Below are 26,810 nucleotides of genomic sequence, written 5' to 3'. Positions count from 1 at the left end.
TTAGATGATACTGAGAAGTGACAACAACAAAAGTACATCTTGAATCACAAGTATACCAGTTTAATCAGTACAAATGAATTCAGATTCCCTAATTTCTCAAGAGTATAAATAAATTATAAAGGTTTTTAGCTGGTATTTGGGGGTCACTATTCTTGGGAAGCTATTTACAAGTTTTATATAGTAAAACAGTTTACCTAAACTAGTACTACTTGCCATAAGAGTGATAATTATATGTGTTTGTAAACTGAGAATCACTACTTTGCATGTTCATATAAATTAGTATATTATACTATTTCATCAAATACTATTATAGTAATTTGCTATTTATTAATAGAGTAATCCTTACTGTACTGTGAAATAGTGTTAAACAGAAAAAGTTGTCAGTATTTTAAAGTATACCATCTAGAATAAGCAATGCTTCCAATTTTTTGACTTTTTTATTTGATTAAAGTGTAATTCTCATACATATGTATATTTGTATATCATTTTATTTCCTGTAAATAACATTTTCCTAATTTTGATTTGTTTTTCTTCTTTCAGTTGTTTTACAGGTTTGCAGCCTGGTTCTTTACCCAATCAAGTTCATTGAAACTGTGAGCTTGAAAATTTACCATGAGTTCAACTGGGGTTATGGCCTGGCCTGGGGTGCAACTATATTTTCATTTGGGGGTGCCATTCTTTATTGCCTGAACCCTAAGAACTACGAAGACTATTACTAGAACCAGTAGTCTCAAATTAAAAAAAAAAAATCAACCATCCAACAAAAGGATTACGTCTGCATTTTTTCTAATTCATCATTTTCTAAAACACTTGCGGAGCATCAAACAATTTGCTCAGTTGATTTAATATCTTTTGCCTTTTGGCTGTCAACATCATAACCAGCTTTTACATCCATTTTAGGGACCTGCACAAATTAAGAGAGCTGATTAGACATAGGCAAATGCTGCAAACTTCCAATATATTCATGTCACTTTTCTTGACAAGCGAAGGGTCTATATGACAGCAACTATTGTGAGAAACTAGTTGGAATGAGAAATGCCTGAATCTCCTATTGCCTGCAGGGGAACAGCTGGCATAAACAACATTTAGAAGTTCCTTTGCGCTGACAAGGATTCCACTGTTAGAGTCCTTATTGCCTGCTTATCCCATCCAGTGACTACATTGGTTATTTGCTTGAGTGAACTCTTGAAAAGTAAACTTCCCTTCAGCATCTAATGGGGGTTCTGAATGTAACTGGGTTAATGATACATATTCCACCTATGTTTTAATGGGAGGTTATGCTTTGGCAATGAGCATCTCTATGGGAAGGGAGTCAAAATTTGGAGACATGTGCATTTCATTATGTGGTTAGAAATTGTGCCTCAGCCATATCTAGAATGAGGAAAAATTGAGAATCTCTATTTTCCCTGGGGCAACTCGAAAGAAATATGCATGATTGCTTTTGTCCTAAGTACCCTTTAAATCACTTACCAAACATTACAGCAAACAATTGTGCATATGTAACAAGCTTAAGTATTTTTATAGAAGGTGAGCCGTTAGTATAAATGGTAATAAGTTGTTCCCTAACCCTACACCTGCATTTGCCTATTGCACATAAAATTAATATTTGCTCTGTGAAGTGATTTGAACACTAACCTTGTACACGTTGTTAAGAGGCTTAGATCGGTATTCACACTTATTTACTGTACAAAAGTGCATATAAAAGCTTTTGTTCTATGTTCTCATTGGAAAGTGTTAAATAGAATTGTATAAGAAGAAAATTGAAATGGTGTTAATCTGAAAATTAATGATTCTTTTGTAAGCACTGTAGTTCAAAAGAGTGTAACAATTAGGATGATCATTTTGTTTAAAAGTCATTAAAATAGAAGGCTTCTTTTTCCCCAAGTATTTTAAATGTCTTCATTAAAAAAGGAATAGTGATAGATTTATATAATTGTCAGTAGAGGAGTAGAATTCATCTGGTTTTCATCTGGTTATCACCTGGTCCTCTGAAGTTAACTAATGGGCTAACTGATTTGTGCACACAATTAAGATGGATTTGTGGTAAGGGAATCATTTATTGATTGTTCAAATGGAAGGAAATAATAGGGAATAAGTTTGCAGCGAATCTTACACTGCAAACTTGTGTTAATCCTGTTTAATATACAAATTTGGATAGTTTAATTATAAACATATTTTTATAGCAAATATACAGTTCTAATATAAAAGTTATAAATAATTATTTTTGTTAACAAGGACACTATTTGGCCCTCTTGCAGAAAGAAGCATTGGAGAAACCATTTAAAAAATACCTATATTCTGTTGTATTGCAAAATCCATTAAGAACAGGACTACATCAGTAGTGTTTAATAATTTGCTTTACCTCCCAAAGCAGAGTTCTGCTTTCAGCTTGTCTTAAGAACTGTTGCCAAAAACAACAGGAAAAAATCCACTATTTTATTATTCAAATGCTTAAAACCTCTTATCTTGTGACTTTTCTATGGAATCATGAAGTAAATTTGAAGAACCGGGCTTATTTTAGCAATGACAGACAAAACTAATTAAGTGCATTCTAAAGAGAAACCTTTATAAAAGTAAATAATCCTGTATAGAATCGTAAGAAACTATGAGTGGACATTTTCCAGAAAGATATTACTATTATAGAATCTTTTGAAGCAATTTTCTTGAGAAATAGTAAAATCTGGGCCAGACTGTCTTGTAGTTAATTGCATATTAGCAGAGCAGCATGGGAAATACGATATTTATTGGATAGGGATTTCGGCTACTAAACACTCTCTGTTGTGAGAGAATCTTTATTCCCGAGTAATGGAAGAACAGTACTTTGGTGCTGACAGCAATGAGGCACTTTTCTTAGTCCTAGTAGAGGAGCAGCGTGCTGTTAGACCAGTACCACATCTCGAGTCTTGATCAAGTCTTCATTCTCTGTCAATTTGAAAAAGCTGGAAGTGACAGAATATGGTATAGCCAAGGCACACATATTTGCAGTTTAATGAAAAGTAGATTTCTTATATTACTTTTTTCCCCTTTCCAGTGAAGAGTCCTTTGCTATATTTCTACCATCACTAATAGTTGAAAGTGTTTCATTACTAACAAGTTCAGTACAACATGAAAGTTATCATGGCTCATTTGAAATACTGTTTTGTCTATCAGAATAAACACAAGTGAATTTTTCACCCACAATAATATTATGTCTTTGCAGCTTTAGGTTTGTTTATTGTTTTCTTACTAGCCAAACTATTAACTCTAATCCCGTTGTTTGTCAGGGAGAGAGAGAGACACACACACACCTACATATAGCATAAAGTACTCAGCAGGGCTAGTTATTTGGATTTCTTGCACAGCAATTTAGCTTTTTGTAAGTTCAACATGTAAATTTTAAAGACAAATATAGAGAGACCTATGTGTTTGAAATATAAATGATATATATGGATTAGCATGTAACTGTATATTATTAAACATGCAATGAGCTGACTGGTAAGTGACGTCTAATTGTATGGCTAGCAATGTAATTTATTCAGACTGTATTTTTGTACAGAGCAGCACACACTAACCTATGCCTCTGTGTCCTCTTTAATGCCTAAAACTGTGCCTAGAAATTTCATCTGTCTTAAAAATAAAATATACTCCATGCTGTTTATGCTATTAGTTTCTCTACTGCTGTTCTATATTTATTATTTTAAAATATATGACATGTTTACTACTTAAATATGAATTCATGGTATTCTGGTTATTTTTTTAACAGTCCATTGGGGAGATCCTGTTTATCAATCCAGTGGTTTTTGAGTTTGCAGTTTCACGATTAGTTCTTCATTTCATGATTTTTGTAGCTGACATGAAATTATCTATGTGGAAAAAATAAAAATAAAAGTGGCTTCCCTGATGTCGTTTGACTTTGTGTCTTTTCTACTGTGTGGACTCTTTTTAACAGGTTTCTAAATTATATGTCTTCATTTTCTCTTTTGTAAAATATATGTTATTTAGAAAACATAGCTTGATATGACATATTCATTTTGTGTAAAAATTTTTTTAAACTTTTTTTGTTTCAAATTATCTTCCCAAATCCTTTCTGTCCTCTGCAGCTGAGTTATGTGAGCAATAAAATAAAGGATATTAAATGTCTTTTTTAAAACTTTCATTTTAAAAGGCACAGACAGGAGATAGAGTATAGGTTATCCTTTTTCCTACTCTTATCGCACAATTAGAGTAGTGAAGGATTTGATCCTCTATTTTGGTTTTTGTTCAGTTTTCAATAGTTGCAGTGTACATTAAAGAAGACTTTCCTGTATTATTTCTGTTTTTTAATTAGACACTTAAAATTTTCAATGTGTGTATGTGTATGTGAAGAAGTTCATAAATTGTAAGTCCAAATTTCCTGTCACCCTTTGTGCTAAATAAATTGTGAGTATACTTGGAAAGGAACTTATATTAGAGCCAAAAATTTACTTGTATGATTGCCAGAAAACTTCCTGGAAGATAGAAATAGAACCATATATAATTGAGCAAACTTTCTGTGTTAATAAAATCAGTTTAAATTAAAATACAGATTTTTGTCATGAAGACATATATCCTTTTATGGCTCATATGAACCCTCAAATCTTGACAGGTTCACAGTATATTTTTCTGCTGAAAAATTATAAATCATTAGTAGATCTATGAGATACTTAATATCAGATGTTCAAAAGTATGCATGTTTAAGTTATAATGGGTTGGCCAAAAAGTTTGTTCAAGTTTTTCTGTAAGATGTTACAAAAAACCTAAATGAACTGTTTGGCCAATCCAAATAAATTCTAACACTTTCACAAATTTTCTACCATTGTAGAAATTTTCCTTTTCAATGACCTTATTCTACTTTGATGGAGTAGCATCATTCATTTGATGTATTATATTTTCAGTATAAAGTACTTTCATTTTCATACAGAATTCTCATGTACAAAACACCTTTACAAACATGTCTAGCCTTGTAATTATCCATGACCCAGTTTCTATGAATTTGGAAGGCATGGAGACATAACTTCAGTAGGATTTGACAAGGGAAAATTCACTGCCTTCAGAGATTTCACTGTGAACATGAAATAGGAAAACAGTTTTAATTTGCTTTGCCATAATGGCCATATAGTCAATTTGTGGTTTGTTTTATTGTCAGGCCCATGCTTTGTCAACAAAATGTTCCATTTTTGGTAGGTTTTTAAGTCATTTTGGTTAGAAAATGAACTGATTGTGAAATTATTTGGTATTCTGTAGAATAATCCACTGAATACCTGGATTTTTAATTTATTGATCAAATTTTCATGTTATGACCTTCTGTTCATAGCTTTTTAGAAGTGCAGTCTTAAATGAGATAAGATTAAATGAGCAAATAAAACTGAAAATTAAGCTCATAGTATTTTCACAGGAAGCACTAATTTATTTGAATAACTTGAATGACTTCTGTGTCACGTATTGGGGACACAATGTCATAGATACTTAATGTCAAAGTTAAAATCAGACTAAGTAACAAAACTCCATGTAATAAATGCCAGCAATTTTTCTGATTAAATGCAGGTTTGCAGACTGTTCAGGAAGTCCTCACATTTTTAACAACTACTAGATGTTGCTATGAGCAGAGGATCCATATAGCCATACTTGGAAAATCTGTTTTCAAAGAGTCACCAGCTAGGTGACTCACATTGATATTCCAGCCGTAAGTCTAATGGTTCTAAAGTGTAACCAAGAGAACAGGAGCTGAACTGTTCAAGTGGGAAGGATAATATGTGGTGTTTCAAAGCCAAGATTAACAGCACACAAAGAATGGTGTTCTTTGTAAAACTAAAACTGTGTTGAGTGGTTCACCAGAGAAACTCAGTTTTGGCAAGCAATTATTTTCAAGTTGAATGACTTCATAGAAATAGTGATTATAAAAGAAGCTTGGAACAAGTACTGGAAAATGTCATCAAACCAGCAAAAACCGTGAACAGTTGAGTTTCTGCATGTGACATGGATCAATGAAGAAAATAGTACCTACACTATATATGCATAGTATATCTATATACTATATATATATAGGTTCAGTTCAGTTCAGTTCAGTTGCTTCAGAGTTCGTGTCCGACTCTATAGGACCCCATGAATCGCAGCATGCCAGGCCTCCCTGTCCATCACCAACTCCCGTAGTTTACCCAAACTCATGTCCATCAAGTTGGTGATGCCATCCAACCATCTCATCCTCTGTCGTCCCCTTCTCCTCCTTCCCTCAATCTTTCCCAGCATCAGGGTCTTTTCAAATGAGTCAGCTCTTTGCATCAGGTGGCCAAAGTGTTGGAGTTTCAGCTTCAGCATCAGTCCTTCCAATGAACACTCAGGACTGATCTCCTTTAGGATGGACTGGTTGGATCTTCTTGCAGTCCAAGGGACTCTCAAGAGTCTTCTCCAACACCCCAGTTCAAAAGCATCAATTCTTCAGTGCTCAGCTTTCTTTTTTTTTTTTACTTTTTTTTTTTTTTTAAAACCTGAAACACTGTATTAGTTTTGCCAAGCATCAAAACGAATCCACCACAGGTATACATGTGCTCCCCATCCTGAGCCCTCCTCCCTCCTCCCTCCCCACACCATCCCTCTGGGTCATCCCAGTGCACCAGCCCCAAGCATCGAGTATCGTGCTTTCTTTATAGTCCAACTCTCACATCCATACATGACCAATGGAAAAACCATAGCCTTGACTGTCTAGTCAAGGACCTTTGTTGGCAAAGTAATGTCTCTGCTTTTTAATATGCTGTCTAGGTTGGTCATACCTTTCCTTCCAAGGAGTAAGCGTCTTTTAATTTCATGGCTGCAATCACCATCTATCTATCTATATAGCTTATATGTATATACTTTATATAAGTATATAAAGTTTATATACCGATTTTGGCTTGAGTGAGGATGTTCTGTGGGTGACCTGAAGGCATTTCTTATACTACAAAAGAGAGACAGGCATAGAGTTAAAACACTTTACATATGTGTGATGATGGTACTCAAGACTGCCCCTTGGTTGCTTTGAATTTATCATCATAAAGGTAAAACAATATCATGTAACCTATTTCATTTTTTGGTAAAAATATAGTTCACAATGAAGAGTTCAAAGAAATTGTTTTAAACCTGAAGAGAAGACATTTCTCTTAAAATTATTATGAATGGGGAATTATATTCAGTTCAGTTCAGTCGATCAGTCGTGTCTGACTCTTTGTGACCCCGTGAATCGCAGCACACCAGGCCTCCCTATCCATCACCAACTCCCAGAGTTCACTCAAACTCATGTCTATCGAGTCGGTGATGCCATCTAGCCATCTCATCCTCTGTCATCCCGTTCTCCTCCTGCCCCCAATCCCTCCCAGCATCAGTCTTCCAATGAGTCAACTCTTTGTATGAGGTGGCCAAAGTATTTGAGTTTCAGCTTTAGCATCAGTCCTTCCAATGAACACCCAGGACTGATCTCCTTTAGAATGGACTGGTTGGATCTCCTTGCAGTCCAAGGGACTCTCAAGAGTCTTCTCCAACACCACAATTCAAAAGCATCAATTCTTCGGCACTCAGCTTTCTTCACTGTCCAACTCATATCCATACATGACCACTGGAAAAACCATAGCCTTGACTAGACGGAACTTTGTTGGCAAAGTAATGTCTCTGCTTTTTAAAATGCTATCTAGGTTGGTCATAACTTTCCTTCCAAGGAGTAAGCATCTTTTAATTTCATGGCTGCAGTCACCATCTGCAGTGATTTTGGAGCCCCCCAAAATAAAGTCTGACACTGTTTCCACTGTTGCCCCATCTATTTCCCATGAAGTGATCGGACCAGATGCCATGATCTTAGTTTCCTGAATGTTGAGCTTTAAGCCCACTTTTTCACTGTCCTCTTTCATCAAGAGGCTTTTTAGTTCCTCCTCACTTTCTGCCATAAGGGTGGTGTCATCTGCATATCTGAGGTTATTGATATTTCTCCCGGCAGTCTTGACTCCAGCTTGTGCTTCTTCCAGCCCAGCGTTTCTCATGATGTACTCTGCATATAAATTAAATAAGAAGGGTGACAATATACAGCCTTGACTGTTGTTCCATATCCAGTTCTGTTGCTTCCTGACCTGCATATAGGTTTCTCAAGAGGCAGATCAGGTGGTCTGGTATTCCCATCTCTTTCAGAATTTTCCACAGTTTATTGTGATCCACACAGTCAAAGGCTTTGTCATAGTCAATAAAGCAGAAATAGATGTTTTTCTGGATTACATTATCAAGGGTTAAATGGAAGAGAAACACTGCTTCACTCGACTTTGATAATGTGTTTTAACAGAAGATAGAAATAATGCTATCATGCTCCCTCTCCCTGAAAAACTTGTGGATCAAACCATTTTTGGAGAGTAACTTCCTCTTTGTGGCCATATCACTACTCAGTGGTTATAATGGCAATTCTTGACATCAAGAAAAAGTTTTCCAATTTTTAACTTTAAGGTGATTGTTCTTACACATTATCCAGCCATTATGTCTATGTTAATTATTTGAGTCATGGTGTGTATGAAAGAAGCAGAATGAGATGTTGTGACCCTATGTTGGACTAGGCCACCAAGCTCCTCTGCCCATGAAATTTTCCATGCAAGAATACTGGAGTGGGTTGTCATTTCTTACTCCAGTGTCTTCCCCACCTAGGGATCAAACCCGCATCTCTTGTGTCTCCTGCATAGACAGATGGGTTCTTTACCACTGGACCCCCTGGGAAGCCCATGTAGTTGATTTGCAATGTGTTAATTTCTACTGTACAGTGATTCAGATACAGTGATTCATATATATATATATATTTCATATTCTTTTCCATTATCGCTTATCACAGGATTTTGAATATAGTTCCATGTGCTATACAGTAGGAATGACAAGTATGCTTCTCATTCAACTCCAAGTTATGGGTGCTATTCACTATGGGAACAAATTTGCATAAATTTGATATAGAAATCCTCATAGAGGCACAAAGTTTCATATAAAATTTCCAGTTATATTTTTCATATAAACTTTTCAGTTACATTTTTAAATGCTTAATGAAGCAGAATTTTGGAAAATCCATTCTCAAAATATTTCTTTGCAAACCTCAGTATTTAGCACATCTTTCTAGCCAACTTGAAAGACACGGAAAATTCTGAGTTTCTTTTCCACATTTTTTTCAGGCATGGGTATAATTATTTTTTCCCTATTTGTATCAGAAAGTCAATAAATGTTAGTGTGTATTGGGGCAGGTATTTAAGCTTTAGGAAGTTCAAGTATGATCCTAAACAGGGCAACCTCCTCCTGCTGCTTCTGATTGCATAACATCTTTGAACCAGAAATGTTCTAAAAGTTGAGTCAATTAAGACTTCTTATGTCCATTCAAGTCAAAAGCACTATTTGATTTCAGTTAGGCTTGTTTGGCTATTGCGCTCTTTGGATGGCGAAAACACACGCACACATGCAACATGCTGTTTTCCTAAAGATAGGCTTGTTTCGATTTACGAGCATAAACACAAATTTGTGCTTTTTTTTATATTTAGAATGTTTTGCACATATATTTTTTATTTTGAAATAAGAGCATTCTTAGAATTATTTACAATCTATGAAAATATACAAAGAGAGCATAAGAATTGGAAAAAATATACGCAGGAATAGGAGATCTAACAGTTGGATCTTCTGGTTTTTGCTATTTAGTCAAAACTGTGTGGTATAAGACTGTGCAGTTTTATGAGGGTAGAAATCTGAAAGGCTGATATAGTTGATTAACTTTGGAGTCTAGGCTCCACCTATGATGATTTTCCTGAGAACATTAGAGGGCTTGGCAGGCAGCCATATTTGCACCACATGACCCTGAACCCCTGGTCAGAGGTGATTACATACATCAGAGATGGTTCCTGCCTTAAGCTAGCCCCCTCTGTTTCTCTTGCCCATTAATTTGGAATTGTTCTCTGCATGTAGCTAGTAATAAAATGCATAAACTACAGAGTTTGGGGGTATGTGCAGGGATGCAAAGACAAACTGCAGAGAATAAAGGAATGCAATAGATATGAACAGAGAAGCAGTCAAGAGGGACCCTATACGATGCAGAGAAGAGTGAGTGGCCCTAGTTCTTAGTAAGGTTAAGCTGCCTTGTGTTCCATGAAATGTTCCCGTGTTCTTTCAATAATTTTCTGCTTTGATTAAACTAGTTTTAGTTAGACCAATAGAACCTTTTGTTAGACAAAGCACCCTTTGTTAGAGGATTCAGCATTCAGGTTGTGCTAAATCTCAAAAAAAGAATTGGAAAGTACATGAAGATTTCTTGACACACTTCCCATCCCACCCCAGGGTGCCTTAACACTCTAACTTCCCCATTGAAATTATTCCCAGTTGTCTCGGCACAGTAAAATGTAATGAAGTGAAAATATTTTAGTGTAAACACTCCCGTCTGTGTGTATATTTTCCCCAGGATCAAAGTCATATGCTAAGGGGGAAAGATCAATAATTATTAGATGACATGAAAACTGTCCTGGAATCTCTAGAGCCACTCATGGTAATTTCTCCCTCTTATATCTCAAATGCAGTGGCAATCGACCTTAGTCCACAAGAACTGTCGTGCTGCACAACTCTGCAGAACACCATTCACACGTATTTTCCAAAAATGTTAGTCCTGCTGACTTTGCCTGTTTCTTTATACTTAATTGATTCCTTTGAGGATTTCAGAGTAATACCTCACACTCACAACACTGTCAACCAAGGTTTCAATTGCCTCCACTCTGGTTCTGCTTTGCGTGCGTGCATGCTAAGTCATTTCAGTCTTGTCTGACTCTTTGTGATCCTATGGACTATAGCCTGCAAGGCTCCTCTGTCCATGGGATTCTCCAGGCAAGAATACTGGAGTGGGTTGCCATGACCTCCTTCAGGGGATCTTCCCACTTTGGCTTAGGTGAATCAAGACCACTTAGGATCTAGCATGCTGGAGTGAACTTGTTAATTGTATTTGGTAAAAGAGTCTACTCATCCAACTTTCCTGGAGACTTGATCTATATGGCTGCTTAAGTTAACCTAACAGTTTCAATTATTCTTGGATCATCCTTTGGCTAAAATAGTGGCTTCACATATGAGAAAAGCAGTTATACACAAACAACGACAACTGAGCCTAAGGTCAAGGACTTAATCTCCCCCACATTTGTGTTCCCAACTCAACTTGGGGTTAAATGAGATGGGAAGTAAACCTGCCTCCTGCTTCTTGCTATTGTATCCTCCCAAAGGCAAATGTGTATGTGTGTTTTGAGAAAAAACAATTACTTGTTCTTGAAAATTCACTGATATATTATGTGTTTCAATATCAGGTGCACTATGACATAGAAAAATACCTTCAAAAAGAAGGTTATTCTTTCTTGCAATGAGTCCAAAAATGTTTATGTGTTTAAATAATATGCTAGCATGATTTCTTTTTTTAGTTCTTAGAGCAAAGTATTGAAGGCAGTCAAATTACCTGTCATCTACACAGCTTTCATCTTGGGGCTAAGTCATCTAAGTCATTCACTTTCAGAAGGTTTTTTTTTTTTTTTCTTTTTAATTTCAAAACAAAGTTTTATTGATAGATGTGGATTTTAGCTTTCACATTTTTCTGTGATTCTGTATGACAGCAGATGGCCTCGAGCCCTTAAGAAAAACTGATTCATCACCAGAAGCATCTACTGGTATAACACAGGATCCTCGCTCTTTGTGAACAATACCTTCATATTGTCCAGGCACAGAGAACATAAAACAAAATCTAGTTCTGACAACTGGTACTATTGAAAGAAAGGTCACTTAAGACTTAATGAGTAGAACACTCCAGAGATATGGTGTGATTTCTGGGTCATTTGAGTTGTTTCAATATTTGATATCACTAAATATTCTGCATCATCATTTTCCCACTTGTTAAAATTTTTAGGCCTTTAAAGACCCTTAAACATATTTAACTCCAAGTCCAATCCTTTAACACATTCTTTTTTCCTGTGGCCTGAGCAACAAAAGCCATTTGTTTTTGAAATACCAGGCAACTGTCACATATCCTGGGTTAAGGTAAAATGCATGCCTTATTTTCTATTCTTATTTGGATCTAACAATGCAAGGCAAAATAATTTTGCATTCCTGATTCCTTCATCAGGAAAATGACATAAGAATCCTCAGAAGAAACATAGCATGAGGCATTTAGGAGTGCTGTATTTTACACACTATATTTAAATGCTGCAGAAATAAGAATAGAGTCTTAAAAATACATCCGGTCAGGACTCGCTTCCTCCTTTCTCCATTCTTTAAATGCAAACACATGCATATTGACAGCTCTTAGAAAAATAACCCTAATGAGAATTTCTCCCTTTCCCAAGGGGTGCCCTCTGCCAAGATCTATTTATGGAATAGTAGCGGGCTCCCTACTTCATTCTCACATTGTACGCTTAAAAGAGCAATTTCCACTTTTGAAGTATTGCTAAAAGGAACGAAGTCATCTTTTATCACAGTCAGGAAAGGTCAGCAAGTCAGTAATCCTCCATTCACTTACTGACAGAAATATCCTCTTTCCTTCCACAGCAGACCAGAAAAGTGATTTATTTGAGATTGGCATTAATACATAAAGTGACCAATGCACCTAGCTATGCCTGGGCAATCCCTACATGGTCCAGAGGCTTCTTTTATTACCTGCTAAGGCTGTGAATTGAATCTGTTGGAGCAAGTATTGTAGATAGGATTCCCAATCCCCTCCCAAGCACTCTTCCATAATATCTAATCTTGGCAAAGTTAAAATATTTTCATAATGAAGACCAACAAGCACGCTTTCTTTGATTCTGTGCCCAGATGTTAACTTTTACTTTGCATTCAGGTGTACACAGACACACACAGACACACACAGAGACACATACACACACGGGCATGGACACACAGACAAACACACAGCCTATTTATGAAAGTTGTGTTTGTTTCTTGCAAACCTCGTGTTGTTTTTCAGCCCTCCAAACTAAGTTTTACTGTCTTTAATATGGGCTCAATAATGTGCAAGGCAATGAGACGTTAATAAACGTGTAATCTGAGACTTCCTTGGTTGAGTCTTATAATTCAAGTAGGAAACACAAAATGTGCACATAGAAACAATAATTCTGCCTCACATGGTGATATGATTTACAGTTCTCAAAGTAAGTTCACTAATTTTGATTGCAACCTAATATTTTATTAACAATACAGAGTATGTAGCAAGATTCTGACCAAAATTAAAATGGTTAATGGTTACATTAAAATGGTTACACAGAAGAACCAGTCTGGGTTTTTCTGTGCACTCATAGGCTAAATATTTTCTTTTGGAAAAAAGAAAAAAGCAAATCTCTACCTGTATAATCTAAGATACCAGGGATTGCAAGAATTCATGTACCAATAAGAAAGGAAAAAACACACCAAGATTGGGTGGAGACATGGTGTAACAGGAGTTCTTTGAATAAAACTGGGTCACCAAAAGCTGTATTAGTTTCAGTTTAAAACTAAGCAACTCAATAGAGTGGCCACAGAGAAAAGAACAGCAAGGGAAACTTTAATATCTCAAACTTGGCACTGGGTGGAGAATTTGAACAACTAGTTGGTACTCATGCAAGTTTGAGGTCTGAATTCACAATTCCATGTGGTCCAAAAAGCTTCAAGCAGAGAATTTAATTTAAACTGGTCTCAGATGGGTAGTGCCTGAATTTGGCTCACAAAAGTAAGTGAAAATTCTCTCTGGAAGACCTTAACTTTGATTCAGGCTTACAAAGATTGAGGATGCAGTTGATTGTAAGATGGATCCTGATTTCATAGATGTGAGAAAATAAGTTTTAGGATTAATGAAATATTGTTATTACTTGTTTGTAAGTGAAGTAAATGGCTACCCACTCCAGTATTCTTGCCTGGAGAATCCTATGGACAGAGAAGCCTGGCAGGCTTGGGGTCCATGGGGTTGCAAGAGTTGGACACGACTTAGCGACTAAACCACAACCACCACCAAAAGATTTTCACTTCAGAATTAGCTCTTAGTTATGATTTAAATATTTGAGTTTTATGAAGACTTAATTGTCATATATCAGTCATTATTTTCCCATTTCTTTAATTTGGGGAGACTCATCTATATATATTCTGAAATATGTTTCCAGCCTAGCAATTCCAGGCTAACACATCATTTATTTACAAAATAATGGTGACAAATATTAGAGAAGACCTTAAGTAATTTATTTGAAAGATTTGCTCCATAAAAAAGCACTCATTAAAAAAGTATGATGCTTAATGGAAGCTTAGGCTAAAGAAATGGAGATGAACCAGATGATCTTATAGAGATGCTTCCAAACATGACATTCTAATTATAATTACTTGTTTGTTTGTTTAATCTTTTTCTATTATGAAATAAAATGCACACAAAAATGTACAAATATATAGACCTCAGTCATTTATCATGGAGCAAACAACCATATAATTATAGCCAAGATAAAAAAACAGAAATTGCCAGCATATCAGAGATCTTTCACTCTTCACTCATCATTGTTTGCTGAGTTCCTCCCCCTAGAGATAATCATTTCCTTGTGCCCTTTTAAAAAGTAGCTTGAGCATCTAACTACTCATTGCTATCCATTAGTTTCATTTAGTCTGATTTTTGAACTCAGGAAAGTGAATTCATGGAATATTTGTTTTGTTTCTGTCTTACTTTGCTCAATATTATGTTCTTGATATTTGTTCAAATTGTTGCATATAAGTCATTCTTTGTTCATCTCATAACTGTATAACATTCCATTATATGAAGATGCCACTATTTATCCATTATACTAAAGCTGGACATATAGTTTGCTTTCAGTTTGGACTATTACAAATATTTTAGTATGATTATTCTTGTATATACCCCTTGATAAAACTTTGCACATAATTCTGTTGTATACTTATAACTTAGAACACAATTGATGGGTTGTAGGGAATTCACATGTTCAACTTAATAAGTATTCCCAAGCAGTTTTCCAGGGCAGTGGTATTAATTTGCATGCCCAGGTGCCATGTAATAAATACAGTGCCAGTTTTTTTTTTTTTTTCAGATTGTTTTTAGTCATCTTGCCTGTAGAAAACTTTTTCAATGATTTTTAAGAATACATAAAAATTTGCAAATAGCATTATAGGATTATGCTGTCAGGGTTAAGAACTATTGACAGGCTAGAACAATGAAGCAATGATAATAAGGTAAAATTCAGCAGGGGACTATACAAAACTACATCTTCTGAGCAAGTACAGTATAAGAAGACTAAGTATCACAGAACTGCACATGGAAAAGATAGTGGGATCTTATGAAGCTGTGGTTTGGTGGTTTAGTTGCTCAGTCGTGTCTGACTGTTTGTGACCCTATGGACTGCAGCCCGTCAGGCTCCTCTGTCCATGGGATTCTCTAGGCAAGAATACTGGAATGGGTTGCCATTTCCTTCTCCATATGAAGGTGTAGTTGTCAGGAAAAAATAAGTGTTATCCAAATGTGCATCAGGTGGTGCAATCGCCTTTCTCTCAGCAGGACTTGTGTTTGCCCTAACAAGGAGTTATCATTTTTCTCCCTAGATGTTTGTTGGTGAATGAATAAGTGAATGAATGAATAGTTTGTTTTCAAAGCGGAATACTAGAGAAAGTGACAGTTAAGAATAAAACTCTTCTGAGTATTCTCTCTCTTTCCCTGTAAATTTCCTTTTTATTCAAAGAAAGACCAAGAAAATTAGATGACAATCATCAAAGGAGAAGCAAATGATTAAAATAAGAGCCAGTTAAATCAAACCTAGGATTTGGGGGAGATATTTATGAAACAACAGGTTTTGTATAAATCATTTAAATCTTGGTTATGCTTTCCAAACAGAACTGTTTTCCTATTCTGTTTTATGCATTTCTTTGGAACTTCGTTTTCTTTTTTCTTCTCTTTTCTTCTGTTAAGTTCATTTTTAAAATTTCTACTTATTTAAAAGTCATCTCTCTGTTTTATAAAAAGAGGACTCCTGCAGACAAAAACCTTCCAAATCAAGAATTCCCTCTTCTGGTTATGCCTGGCTCCACTTCAGTGCACACTTCCATGCAGAGTCCTGTTTGCCTTCAGTTCTCCCCATTATTCATTCCACCCAGTGCAGCATTCTAGTTCTATTTTATTTTTGAAGAAAATAATAATTTGGGAGGTTCAATATATGTAAAAATGAAAAATTCAATGGAATTTTAAAAATTCATGCCCGTAGAAAATAGTCCATGTAAATAAAGTCACACTTCATGAACTTAATGCCTATTAGCATCACCAGACTTTTCTTTTTTATGTTTATTCCAATTTCCAGGCATAATCAGCTTCTTGTTTTGCACCATTTGTACTTGCATGCCTCCTCGAAGCTGAGGAATAAATGCCCTGTTTCATTGCTATTTCCCTAGGTTATTTTGGTTCAGTGGTCTGATGTGTATAACGCTTCATAAAATTAAGAACTATCTTATTAATGCCTTCATTTCCCCATCAGGTTTTTTCGTCTGTATGATCTATGCTACAGATTACATTTACTGTAAACTTAATCTATTATTAATGACACTTGCCAAGAAAATGGTGGCTTTATTTTTTCTGTTTACTTGGTAGTTGCCTAGCAAATAACAGCGGTCTATCACTGATTCAGGAGGAAGGTGGCATGTTAAATTTCTCCATTTATCAGTTTTCCCTGTGTAACTGGCATATCAAAGAACAGTGCATTTTTAAATCATCTAGTGCTTGCCTGGGGTTTTAATTTTTTTTTTTTTAATGAGTCGAAGGAAAACTTAGCTGGAATTTTATAGCATCTTTGAAAGGGAGTTGCAGCTTCATAATAATGACATATTTTTTGGTATGCTTTAACATTGACAAAGCACTTTCAAAAAATAATCTCATTTCATCTTTATAAGAACAAAGCCATTCTGTGTACTGGTTAGAATATGGTCTCTGGACTGAGGTTCCCTAATTTCAGACCCTTTTGTCATTTATATCTGTTAATATGACCCAGGACAGTTTGCTGGACTCTTCTCTGGGTTACAGTGTCTTCTTTTGTTCAGTGAGATGATAATAGTGCCTATGGATTTGTTCTGTGAATGAGATGAGATCATCCTTTGTTAGTTATGTGCACTGATATACATCCTTAGTGGTATACAAGTGTAAGTTGATAGCTGGAGTTTGGCTAGAGTTTGATTATACTAATCACACCTGGTCTCCTGAGCAAGTCTTGGGATTGCTCTGTATCAGTTAACCTAGGATAGTCTAGGCTGGACTGACTGGGTGTCCTTGACTCTGTTCTAGATGTGTCTCATTCTCCAGCAGTCTGTCCTGGACATGTTCTCCGGGCACAAGAAGGAGACCCTGTTGCTAAAGTTAATCGCAAGCTTTTGTCTGCTTACCCATGCTGATACTCCACCAACAAAATAAGTAAAGTCGTGGGGTCCAGGCTCCAGAGATAGGGAAGGTCAGCCCACTCTTGATGAGAAGACACTAAAGATGTATATTGCAAAGCACATAAATACAGAGATGGGTAAAAAATCAAAGCCATTATTATAATCTACTATAACATGTAAAACATAGCAAAGTGCATATAAGACAGAGGATTCGATAAATGTGAAACTATTACTATTAGGCTTATCTAAATGCAACTGTCATTTTTGTAGATAAAAATGATCAAATATCAGCAATTTTATATGATTCAACCTCAAATTACTATTACAACATCCTGTAAAAGGGAATTATCATCTATAATTTTCAGTGGAAGAAACTGAAGCCTAATTAATTTTCAAAGTTAATCAGCTAGTAAATTTTAGCTTTTTATTTCAATGTAGTCTTCTGACTCTAAATTCAGTTGTTTTTTATATTATAGCTGCAATTTGAGATGCTTGGTAATAGATAAATAATGCTAACTATAACACAACTTTATATATAACACAGAGACATAATTTCCCAATTCTTTATCCTCATAAAACTCATGCACTGCCAATGAGTACTGATATCTGAAAAGCCTGGTCTTCTGCCAACAATAACCCCCGTAGCATTCCATCTCCTGGTTACTAGCTTCTAGAAATAGAAATGAAGCTGGTAGTAGCTAAATGCTATATCAGTACTCTCAGAAAAGCCATCTCAAAAGCACTTGAAAATTTGTGAGTTACAGCAAAATACATTATTTCATGCTCATCTTGCTTCCCTAACCACAGGGGCTGTGGTGTTTTTTCCAAATATATTTTATACCTGTATATCATTATATTTGAGCCAATTAAACAGATCTATTACGTGTAAATATACATTTGGATTAATCTTACACATGTGCCTATTACATATCTAATACTAAACTGTGCATCACGATGTTTATAGAGATGTTCCATGTATTATCTTTGGGATGACCTCTACTCAGTCTATTGACTACATTAGTAAGTAGCCATCCAGTTACGATACAATTGATTTCCCTATGTATGGATTCAGATGAGTCAATTAAATGAACATCAAAATTAAATTATTCTTCCAATTACAAATAATATTTCATACAACTCAGAAGGAAAGAATATTTATAAAAGGCAATAAGCTATTGAAATGGCTTATTATCATATCTTGCTGCTAAATTGTTTCCTTATCTGTTAGTATCTTAGTTACAGTAGACCCAGTTGCATCCTCCCTACCTGTTGACACTAAGGTCAGGAGTACCAAAGGATTCTTCACTCTCCAAAAAACTGATAATTTTAAAACTGCAGAACTCTGTTACTTAATACTTTTGAAATTAAATAATTGCACTGATTCATTTTGTTGGTGCTGTCAAATCAGGAAGGACATATGTTTATTAGTAGTATAAAAAGCCATAGCATCTTATCAATACCAGTGACATCCTAAGGACTCACACTTCTTAAGCATCCTGTTTCTGCTCTGAACCTGAAAGCTGTGTGTATAATTAACACCTTCCATATGCCATCTAAAGAGAAGTGTGAGGGGAAGGGGACATGACACCACAGAGTCCAAAATTGATTCCTATTTCTGTCATGTACTAGTTGGATGACTTTGGGAAAGGTTATCTATTAAAAAGTTCAGGGTCCTTGTATCTAATATTTGTATAAGCCCTAGCTGACACTGTTAACTTATGACCTGGTGGCTCAAATGGTAAAGAATCTGCCTGCAGTGTGGGAGACCTGGGTTGGATCCCTGGATGGGAAGATCCCCTGGAAGAGGGCATGGGCAACCCACTCCAGTATTCTTACCTGGAGAATCCCTTGGACAGAGGAGCCTGGTGGGCTATAGTTCATGGGGTCACAAAGTCAGACACAACTGAGTACTTTCACTCTAACTTTAACTCACACAATTACTTGTCATCAAATGAGATAGTGTGTACACTGAAATGCCACACAGTTGTTGGTCAAGTTCTGATTTGCATTAAGAATCCGGAGAACTATCTGAGAGATATCTGCTTATATATCTAGTGAAGGAAAAAATGAAAAATAGCCCACATAGCCTCTAAATCTGAGAAAGTTACCAATCACATCTTCCAATTATAGCACTGTATTTTAGGGTTTTTCTTTTTTTGCATATTATAATTGCCACAGATTATTTTGATTCAAGACTATAGACTTCATTATTTTTCAGACTATTTTTACTGTGATAAAGTAAATTTATTTTAATTTTAGCTCATATTAATACACATGCTGCACACGTATACACACATCTGAAATAAAACTTTCATGAATATTGCTACCTCTGTTGCTGTCTAGTATTTTCTACTCTGCTTTGTTCTGTTGTAATTATTTTACTTTTTAAAAAATTTAATCAGTATCCCAGCAACAATGTGTCACAACATAGGCTTTAAAATACTTTGAAGTAAAACAGATCCAATTTTAAACCCTAAATCATGCATTTACTTGCATAGAGACTGTGAACAAATTAAAATCCCAGTTTCCTCATATGTAAAATGGGAATTATAATAGAAATAAGCATTATTTCATAGAGACATAGCGAAGATTATATCAGATAATTAATATAAAGCACAAAGTACACTAGATGCTCATTATTTAGGGGTTTCAAATCACTATCTTTAATTGCATTAGAGATAAAAGTTTGAAAAACATATTTGACTGCATTATATCAAATTCGGAAAAGTTAGATAATGATCTGGACAATTCAGATTCTTAAATTTATTTCTCCCTTTACTATTTCATGTAGAGAGAAATATAAGATTATTTTAGGATGTTTAATATCTATGAAAAAACAAACTTAATGTCCAAACACCATTGATTTAGTTTGGTGAGAAAGGCCATGAATGCTTTGGAAGCATCATTCTGGAACTTGACAAGTGCCTGACTGCACAAAACCATTCAGGGCCCTGGCCTAGTATAATTTAACTCTGTTCCTGAAAGCTCTAAAAATCCAGGCCAACATTTGTAAACACCAGTGCACAACTGATTGCAATGTTACTTTGTTCATTCTCTTTTTTCCCTACTCACCCTGCTTCATTTCCCTAACAGGCATCAAAGTTCAAATTTATCTGAACCTTCCAAGTGTGTCTAAGAAAATTGTATCATTCTTAGACCTTTACCTCCCTGTGGGCTTAGGATACTTGACCAAAATAAAAACTCGTATTTCAAATCATACCTCCATCTGTTTATTATGAGTGTGAGAAGCAGAAATTTAGCTTAATTTAATTTGTATTTTCTCTTAATTTAGCAATGCAAATTATTATCTTCTGCACTGTAGATGCTATAAAGCACAATGCAACTGGGACCCTGTTGGCTAGCAACCCAGAGAAGTAAGTAGATCAGTGGAGATGTTTACAGGGAGGAAAATAACATACTTACTTAAAACTTCTTTTTGATTCTAAGAAAATTTCTTTTCAAATTGCAATCTACAGGTGTTTGCCTAAAGACCTTTTTAGTCATTACTGCTTTTCTTCTCCTCCATCTTCTTAAGTCATGCCTAATAAATACTGTTGACAGTGGATTTCAAAGCATTCTGCTGGTAGTCCTGGGGACTATGTCCTGAGGACTGTTTATCATGTTCTCTTGATATTATCTGAAGCACAATGTGTTTTATGGGGAAACTTGATGATTACTTAATTGTAGTGTTTCTATTTTCACTGGGTATGCTTAAATAGAAATGAGAGGAATACGGTGTCTTAAATAAAATTCCCCAGCAAAGGTAGAAATCTGCCTTTCATATCTCATTCATCAGGTCAACCTAGGGCCCCCCCCCAAATCCTCCTTTGGAATGAAAATATTTCATGCTTAGTCTCTGATGGAAGGTGAAGTTTATCTTGATCTAACCTATTTTAGTAATTTTTCCATTAAGGAATCTTTGAAAAAAAAAATTTTGTGACCTATAAAAGTTCAGGCAGTCTTAAAAATGGAATAACTTGAAATTAGCAGAAAATCTCATTAATAAAATCACTTACATGCTCTGTGTTTAATTGCAAGCCCTTTGGAGAATAGTGTCACTGTGGAATGAGATACACTCAGAGATTTTAATGACATAGACTTTAGGTTTGATATCCTTATAAATTTAAACACAGAAATGATCAGGAAAAGTTAATCATTCATAAAGTAGTGTCTTCATTATGCACAGGCCATGTGTATTTTTTATTATTTTATTACATCTTTGTACCTTTATAAAAGGCATCTAGTTCCAGTGTCTCTGGGTCAATGGTAAGGACGTGACTTTGCTTAGGTCCATGGCATATTTTGTCAGGTAAACTTTGGGGTCTCTCATTTCCATGTGACTGTGAATATGTTATTGGTATGTATGTGTAATCTTAGGAGACTGTCAGTTTGTTTGAATATAAGGACAATAGTCACATTGGGAGTAAGGACTAGAATTTAGACCAAAGGACCTAACAACAACAAAAAAGCCATAAATGAATGAAAGGGATTAAGACCAGAGTCATGGAGTCTAGGCTTATGTGTGAAGGTGGGTACAATGTTTCTAGGTTTTCTGATTTTCAATAAAAAGTCAGAATCACAGATTTCTAAATTTAAAATGTGGGCTGCTATTTTTAAAAAATCACTTAACCATTAATTTATAATAACTTTTGTTAGTTTTTGAGTTCTCATTCCCTCAAATTTATAACATGCAATTTATATAAATTATATATATTTAAAATATGTAACTTAATAAATTTTGATAAGTGTATACAGTTATATAACTTTTATCCCAAACAAGTTATAGAATGTTTCCATTACCCCCTAAAAAGTTGTCTTATTCTCAGTTTCAGTCAATTCTCCTCTCTTGGAGGGAACAGCGGCTTTGATTCTAATCACCATAACTTAAACTGGCCTTTTCAAAAACTTAATGTAAATGGAATGACACAGCCAATTTGGATTTGGCTTTTTTTGCTCAATATACTGGTGGTGAGATTCATCCATTTTGTTACATTTGTCACTAGTTTGCTACTTTGAATTGCTTAGTAGTATTATGTTCAATTCCTTTTGAAGCACAATGAGGACTAAGTCTTGGGCTTCCATGAAAGCTCAGTTGGTAAAGAATCCACTTACAATGCAGGGGACCCCGATTTGAAGATCTGCTGGAGAAGGGATAGGCTACCCACTCCAGTGTTCATGGGCTTCCCTGGTAGCTCAGCTGGTAAAGAATCCACCTGCAAAGCAGGAGACCTGGGTTCGATTCCTGGGTTAGGAAGATCCCCTGGGGAAGGGAAAGGCTACCCACTCCAGTATTCTGGCCTGGAAAATTCCATGGATTGTATAGTCCATGGGGTCGCAAATGGAATTGCTTAGCAGCATTATATTCAATTCATTTTGAAGCACGATGAGGACTAAGTCTTAAGATAGACTTGGACTGCAGGAAAAGAGTTGGTTATTTCTGGATTGAAGAGAAGATAATGGGTGAAGGCAAAGAATGCAGAAAAAATGGGAGAATGATCATTGTGCTACGGAGAGTTTTAAAATAGAACTGGAAGGCAGAAGAAAGCAAAGGAATTCTTCAATAGGACTTTTAAGGGTTTTAAGAATTTGGGTGTAAGAGGGACATAAATGTGACCAAAGAAGTGAAGAAAATAGCTAATGAATGAATGAATCCATGATTTCAAGGTTGAACTAAAAAAAAAAAGGTATCTTGGCTTTTGATACCTAAAGTTATTTAAATGCAAATGTTTGAAATGCTTTTAAAAGGGCACAGCACACTTTTTGTAGTACTTAAATGACATTCTTGTGGGGGTGTCAGTACACAGTCTTTCTCCCCTGTCCTATTTTCTTTTCATTTATTTCTTCTGTCTTGTTTTCTTCTTTCTTTTTTCTACTATTCTCACTGATTTTTGAATAAACTTATTTTAGAATAGGTTTAGATCTATAAAAATCTGTAAAGATAGCAGAGTTTCCATATACCACAAACTGTTTCCTTTATTATTAAAAATCTTACATTAATATAAAACATTTATTACAATTAATGATCTAATATTGATACATTATTACTAACTAACGTCCATAGCTTATTCAGATTCCCTCAGACTTTTGTTAATGTCCTTTTTCTGTTTTGGGAGCACATTCAGGGAACCATGTTACATATAGTCATCATGTCTCCTTAGGCTCCTTGTGTCTGTTAGAATTTCTCATATTTTCCTAGTTTTCAATGATCCTGACAGTATGAGGAGAAATCAGGTATTTCATCGAATTTTTCTCAATTGGGGTTTATCTTGTGTTTTTCTCATGACAGGGCTAGGGTTATTTGGTTTTGAAAGGATGACCACAGGGATAAAGTTCCAACTTTCATCACCTCATATCCAGGGTACATACTATTAACAAAGACTTATCACTGTTGAGGTTAATTTTGCACACCTGCCTGAACTAGTGTTTGTCAGATTTCTCTATCATAAAGTCCAAGGAGAAACTGGGAAACAGCCTTTTCTGCCTACTCCCTCTGTGCCAGGCCCAGGTGTACAGCTGAGGGAGGGGGTACTCTTGCACCCATTAATTTTTTGTCTGCTACAGTTCTGTGGGAGACCTGAATGCAAGTCCTAATGGGTATCAGTGATAGGTGACCCAGGGGCCCGAGTCTTCAGTAGCAGCCACAAAAGCTGGTGCACCAGATCTGTATACACACTCCTTCCAGGGGGTATCAACTCAAGTGAGAAGGCAAAGGTGATGTCTCTGGCCTTCCTGATCAACAGGGAGGACTGTAGTCAGCCTCTAGATGTGTGTTAAATTATAAGCCTGATCCTCAGGGGGCAGTTATTAAAGTATACAAATAGGTTTCTCTCAGGGAAAGATTGGGAAATTGATTTTTTTTTTTAATTGCCTGCTCCCTCTGTGCTGAACCTTGGGAAAAAGCAATGGCAAGTTTACAAAAGCCTGTCAAGAAATGTTTCTTTTTGGCTATAGTCTCTTGGGTCTTGTGGGTGCAAGCCCTACAGGTTCAGGGTTAGATGTTTCGGGGGCCTGTTGCACAGTTGGGAGTCTCAGAAGTTGGGGCACTAGATGTGGGAGCCACACTCTTCACTCCCCAGGGAGATGCTGGGAGCTGAAAGTTCCTTCCAGATTATGTGGCTTTGTGCTAGAGGGTGGGGTTTATTGTGCAAGAGTGTCTCAGCCTTTCCTGTACATTTCAGTGTGGGTGATATGGGTATTTTATCATTTACCAGTGTGTGAGAAGGAAATGGCAACCCACTCCAGTGTTCTTACCTAAAGAATCCCAGGGACTGGGGAGCCTGGTGGACTGCCGTCTATGGGGTCGCATAGGGTCGGACATGACTGAAGCGACTTAGCAGCAGCAGCAGCAGCAGCAGGCGTTGCTCAGCTAGTTTCAAGATCTCTTGCAGAGAGAATTCCTTGGTGTGTAGCTATAGATGAGTATGTCCAATATCCATGGGAGGAGGGGAGTTCAGGAGACTCCTATGTCTCCATCTTGTACTGGAACCCTTTTAATGGTTTTAATAATCTTGATATTTACTACATGGATCATAAAGATTCTTTTTTTTCCTTCAGGATTTTGTTTCTTTCCCATTTTCTTTTCTTCTGTTCATCTTGTAGTAGTCTAAATCCCTTTCTATTTAGCAATGACTGATTTTCATCTTCCTAACTTGGAGGGTTAAGTTCGCATTGTAAAATTATCTCTGTATTGATGATATTTTAAGCACAGGTCATATTTTTCCTACTTCTCACATTTGAGAAAAATAATATCCATTATTTTTTTCATCACTATCTCATGCTCCACAATGGAATTTAATCACAATTTCCTAACAGCACAGAAAACTTCAATAAAGCCATTGTTTTCTATGACCATTCAAAAACCACATGGTAGATATAATAGGAATTACTTCTCCTTGAATCTCAACATTCTAAAATTGTTATCCTTCAGTCCAATCCTCTTGGATTCAATCCATAGTTGTTTGCTTCTGTGGATCTTGTGAGAGATTTTAATATTTGAGGCTTTTTTAAAGTCCTGAAGTTTTCCATAATTTAGAGGATTTTAGAGTCTTTCAGCTACCAAAAATGCTATTTTCTGATATTCTTGGAGATGGTTTGATAAACTACTTCAGAGTTGGATTACAGCATATAAAACAAAACATATTCACTTATTTTCTGTTGCTTGTATGTAGACAATAAGCATGAACTATGCATATCTTATTTTAGCCTGAAACTCAGTGGAATGACAAAGTATTTTACTATGAGTCAAGGCCTAAGTACAGATAATGAGATGATGCTTCCAAGTTGCTTAGAAGAATTTTTTTGGGGGGAGGGAGGTAAGAAAAACTAAACTTTCCTAAACAACAAGGAAACGCATTTCCTTGCATACCAGGAAGACTAGAGGTAGTACAGAGTCAAGTACTGAAACATCAGTGATTTAATGATTCAGTAAAATATCTCTCACTGGTTTGCTATCCTTAACAACAACCTCTTTTCAAGAGAATGCCAATGGCAACTAAGGGTGATTACTTTCTTGTTTACTAAAATAAAAGAAAGTAATTTTTCCATGAAACATGGAATAAAATTTATTCTGATAAGTCCAACATAGGTCACATGGCTATATGTGTATGTGTATGCGCTCAATCTCTCAGTCATGTCTGACTCCATGGACTGTAGCCCACCAGACCCCTTTGTCCATGGCGTTTTCCAGGCAAGAATACTGGAGTGGGTTCCCATTTCCTTCTCCAGGGGATCTTCCTGACCCAGGGTTTGAATCTGCCTCTCCTGTGTCTCCTGCATTGGCAGGTGGATTTTTTACCATTGCGCCACTATATGGAGCAAGAGAAATTCTTTGCTCTTATTCCATTGCCAAATAGGAACTCCTTCTGGAGCTAGAAATAAAGTAGATGCCTAAACAAAATTGAGGTTCTGTTAGGAAAGAGAAAGTGTGGCTTCAACTGCTTTCCATTCTATTTTCTATTATTTTCAAGGGCGTTCCCTGGTGGTCCTGAGTGGTTAGGTGGTTATGCCTCAGCACTTTCTCTGCCATGGCCTAAGTTCAATCCCTGGTTGGCAAGATCCTGAAAGCTGCGTGGTGTGCCCAAAATTTAAAATAATAATAATATCTTGGAGATTTTTATCTACACCACATGGGCATTTAATAGTAGTTCATGTCATTTAGCACCTGAAGAGATGAGTACTGAAAATACATTGGAGTCTAAGTACAAAGTGGTTCATAAAATTAAGACACTGAATTTTTATACTGAAGAAATTATTTTTAACTTTCAGAAATAAAAATCTTTCAAAAACTGTTTATTTTAATTAGATTTGTTTCCTGGCTGCAGAAATAAATAAAATCTACTTTTAAATTTGTGCAGTATGCCTTCAAACACCAGTGATGTGCTGAGTCACTGATAAATAATTCACTTAGCTTGGAAACAGATGAACCAATTTCTGAAAGCTGCAGACATCTA

At 35.8% G+C, this 26,810-nt stretch overlaps 1 protein-coding gene across 1 annotated transcript in view; it reads left to right on the top strand.

Annotated features, from left to right (window-relative positions):
- The window catches only part of TMEM47 (transmembrane protein 47), a 29,193-nt gene extending 25,313 nt beyond the window's left edge, over positions 1 to 3,880 (top strand). Inside the window, exon 3 of the mRNA XM_006066999.4 lies at positions 541 to 3,880. Within this exon, the coding sequence (XP_006067061.1) occupies positions 541 to 719 (179 nt within the window). The 3' untranslated portion in view covers positions 720 to 3,880. The remainder of the gene's footprint in view (positions 1 to 540) is intronic.
- The last annotated feature ends 22,930 nt before the right edge of the window (positions 3,881 to 26,810 follow it).

This window comes from Bubalus bubalis, chromosome X (assembly GCF_019923935.1).
Source record: "Bubalus bubalis isolate 160015118507 breed Murrah chromosome X, NDDB_SH_1, whole genome shotgun sequence".
In the NCBI taxonomy this organism is placed as follows: Eukaryota; Metazoa; Chordata; class Mammalia; order Artiodactyla; family Bovidae; genus Bubalus; species Bubalus bubalis.
This window is presented reverse-complemented; position numbering and strand designations above follow the sequence as displayed.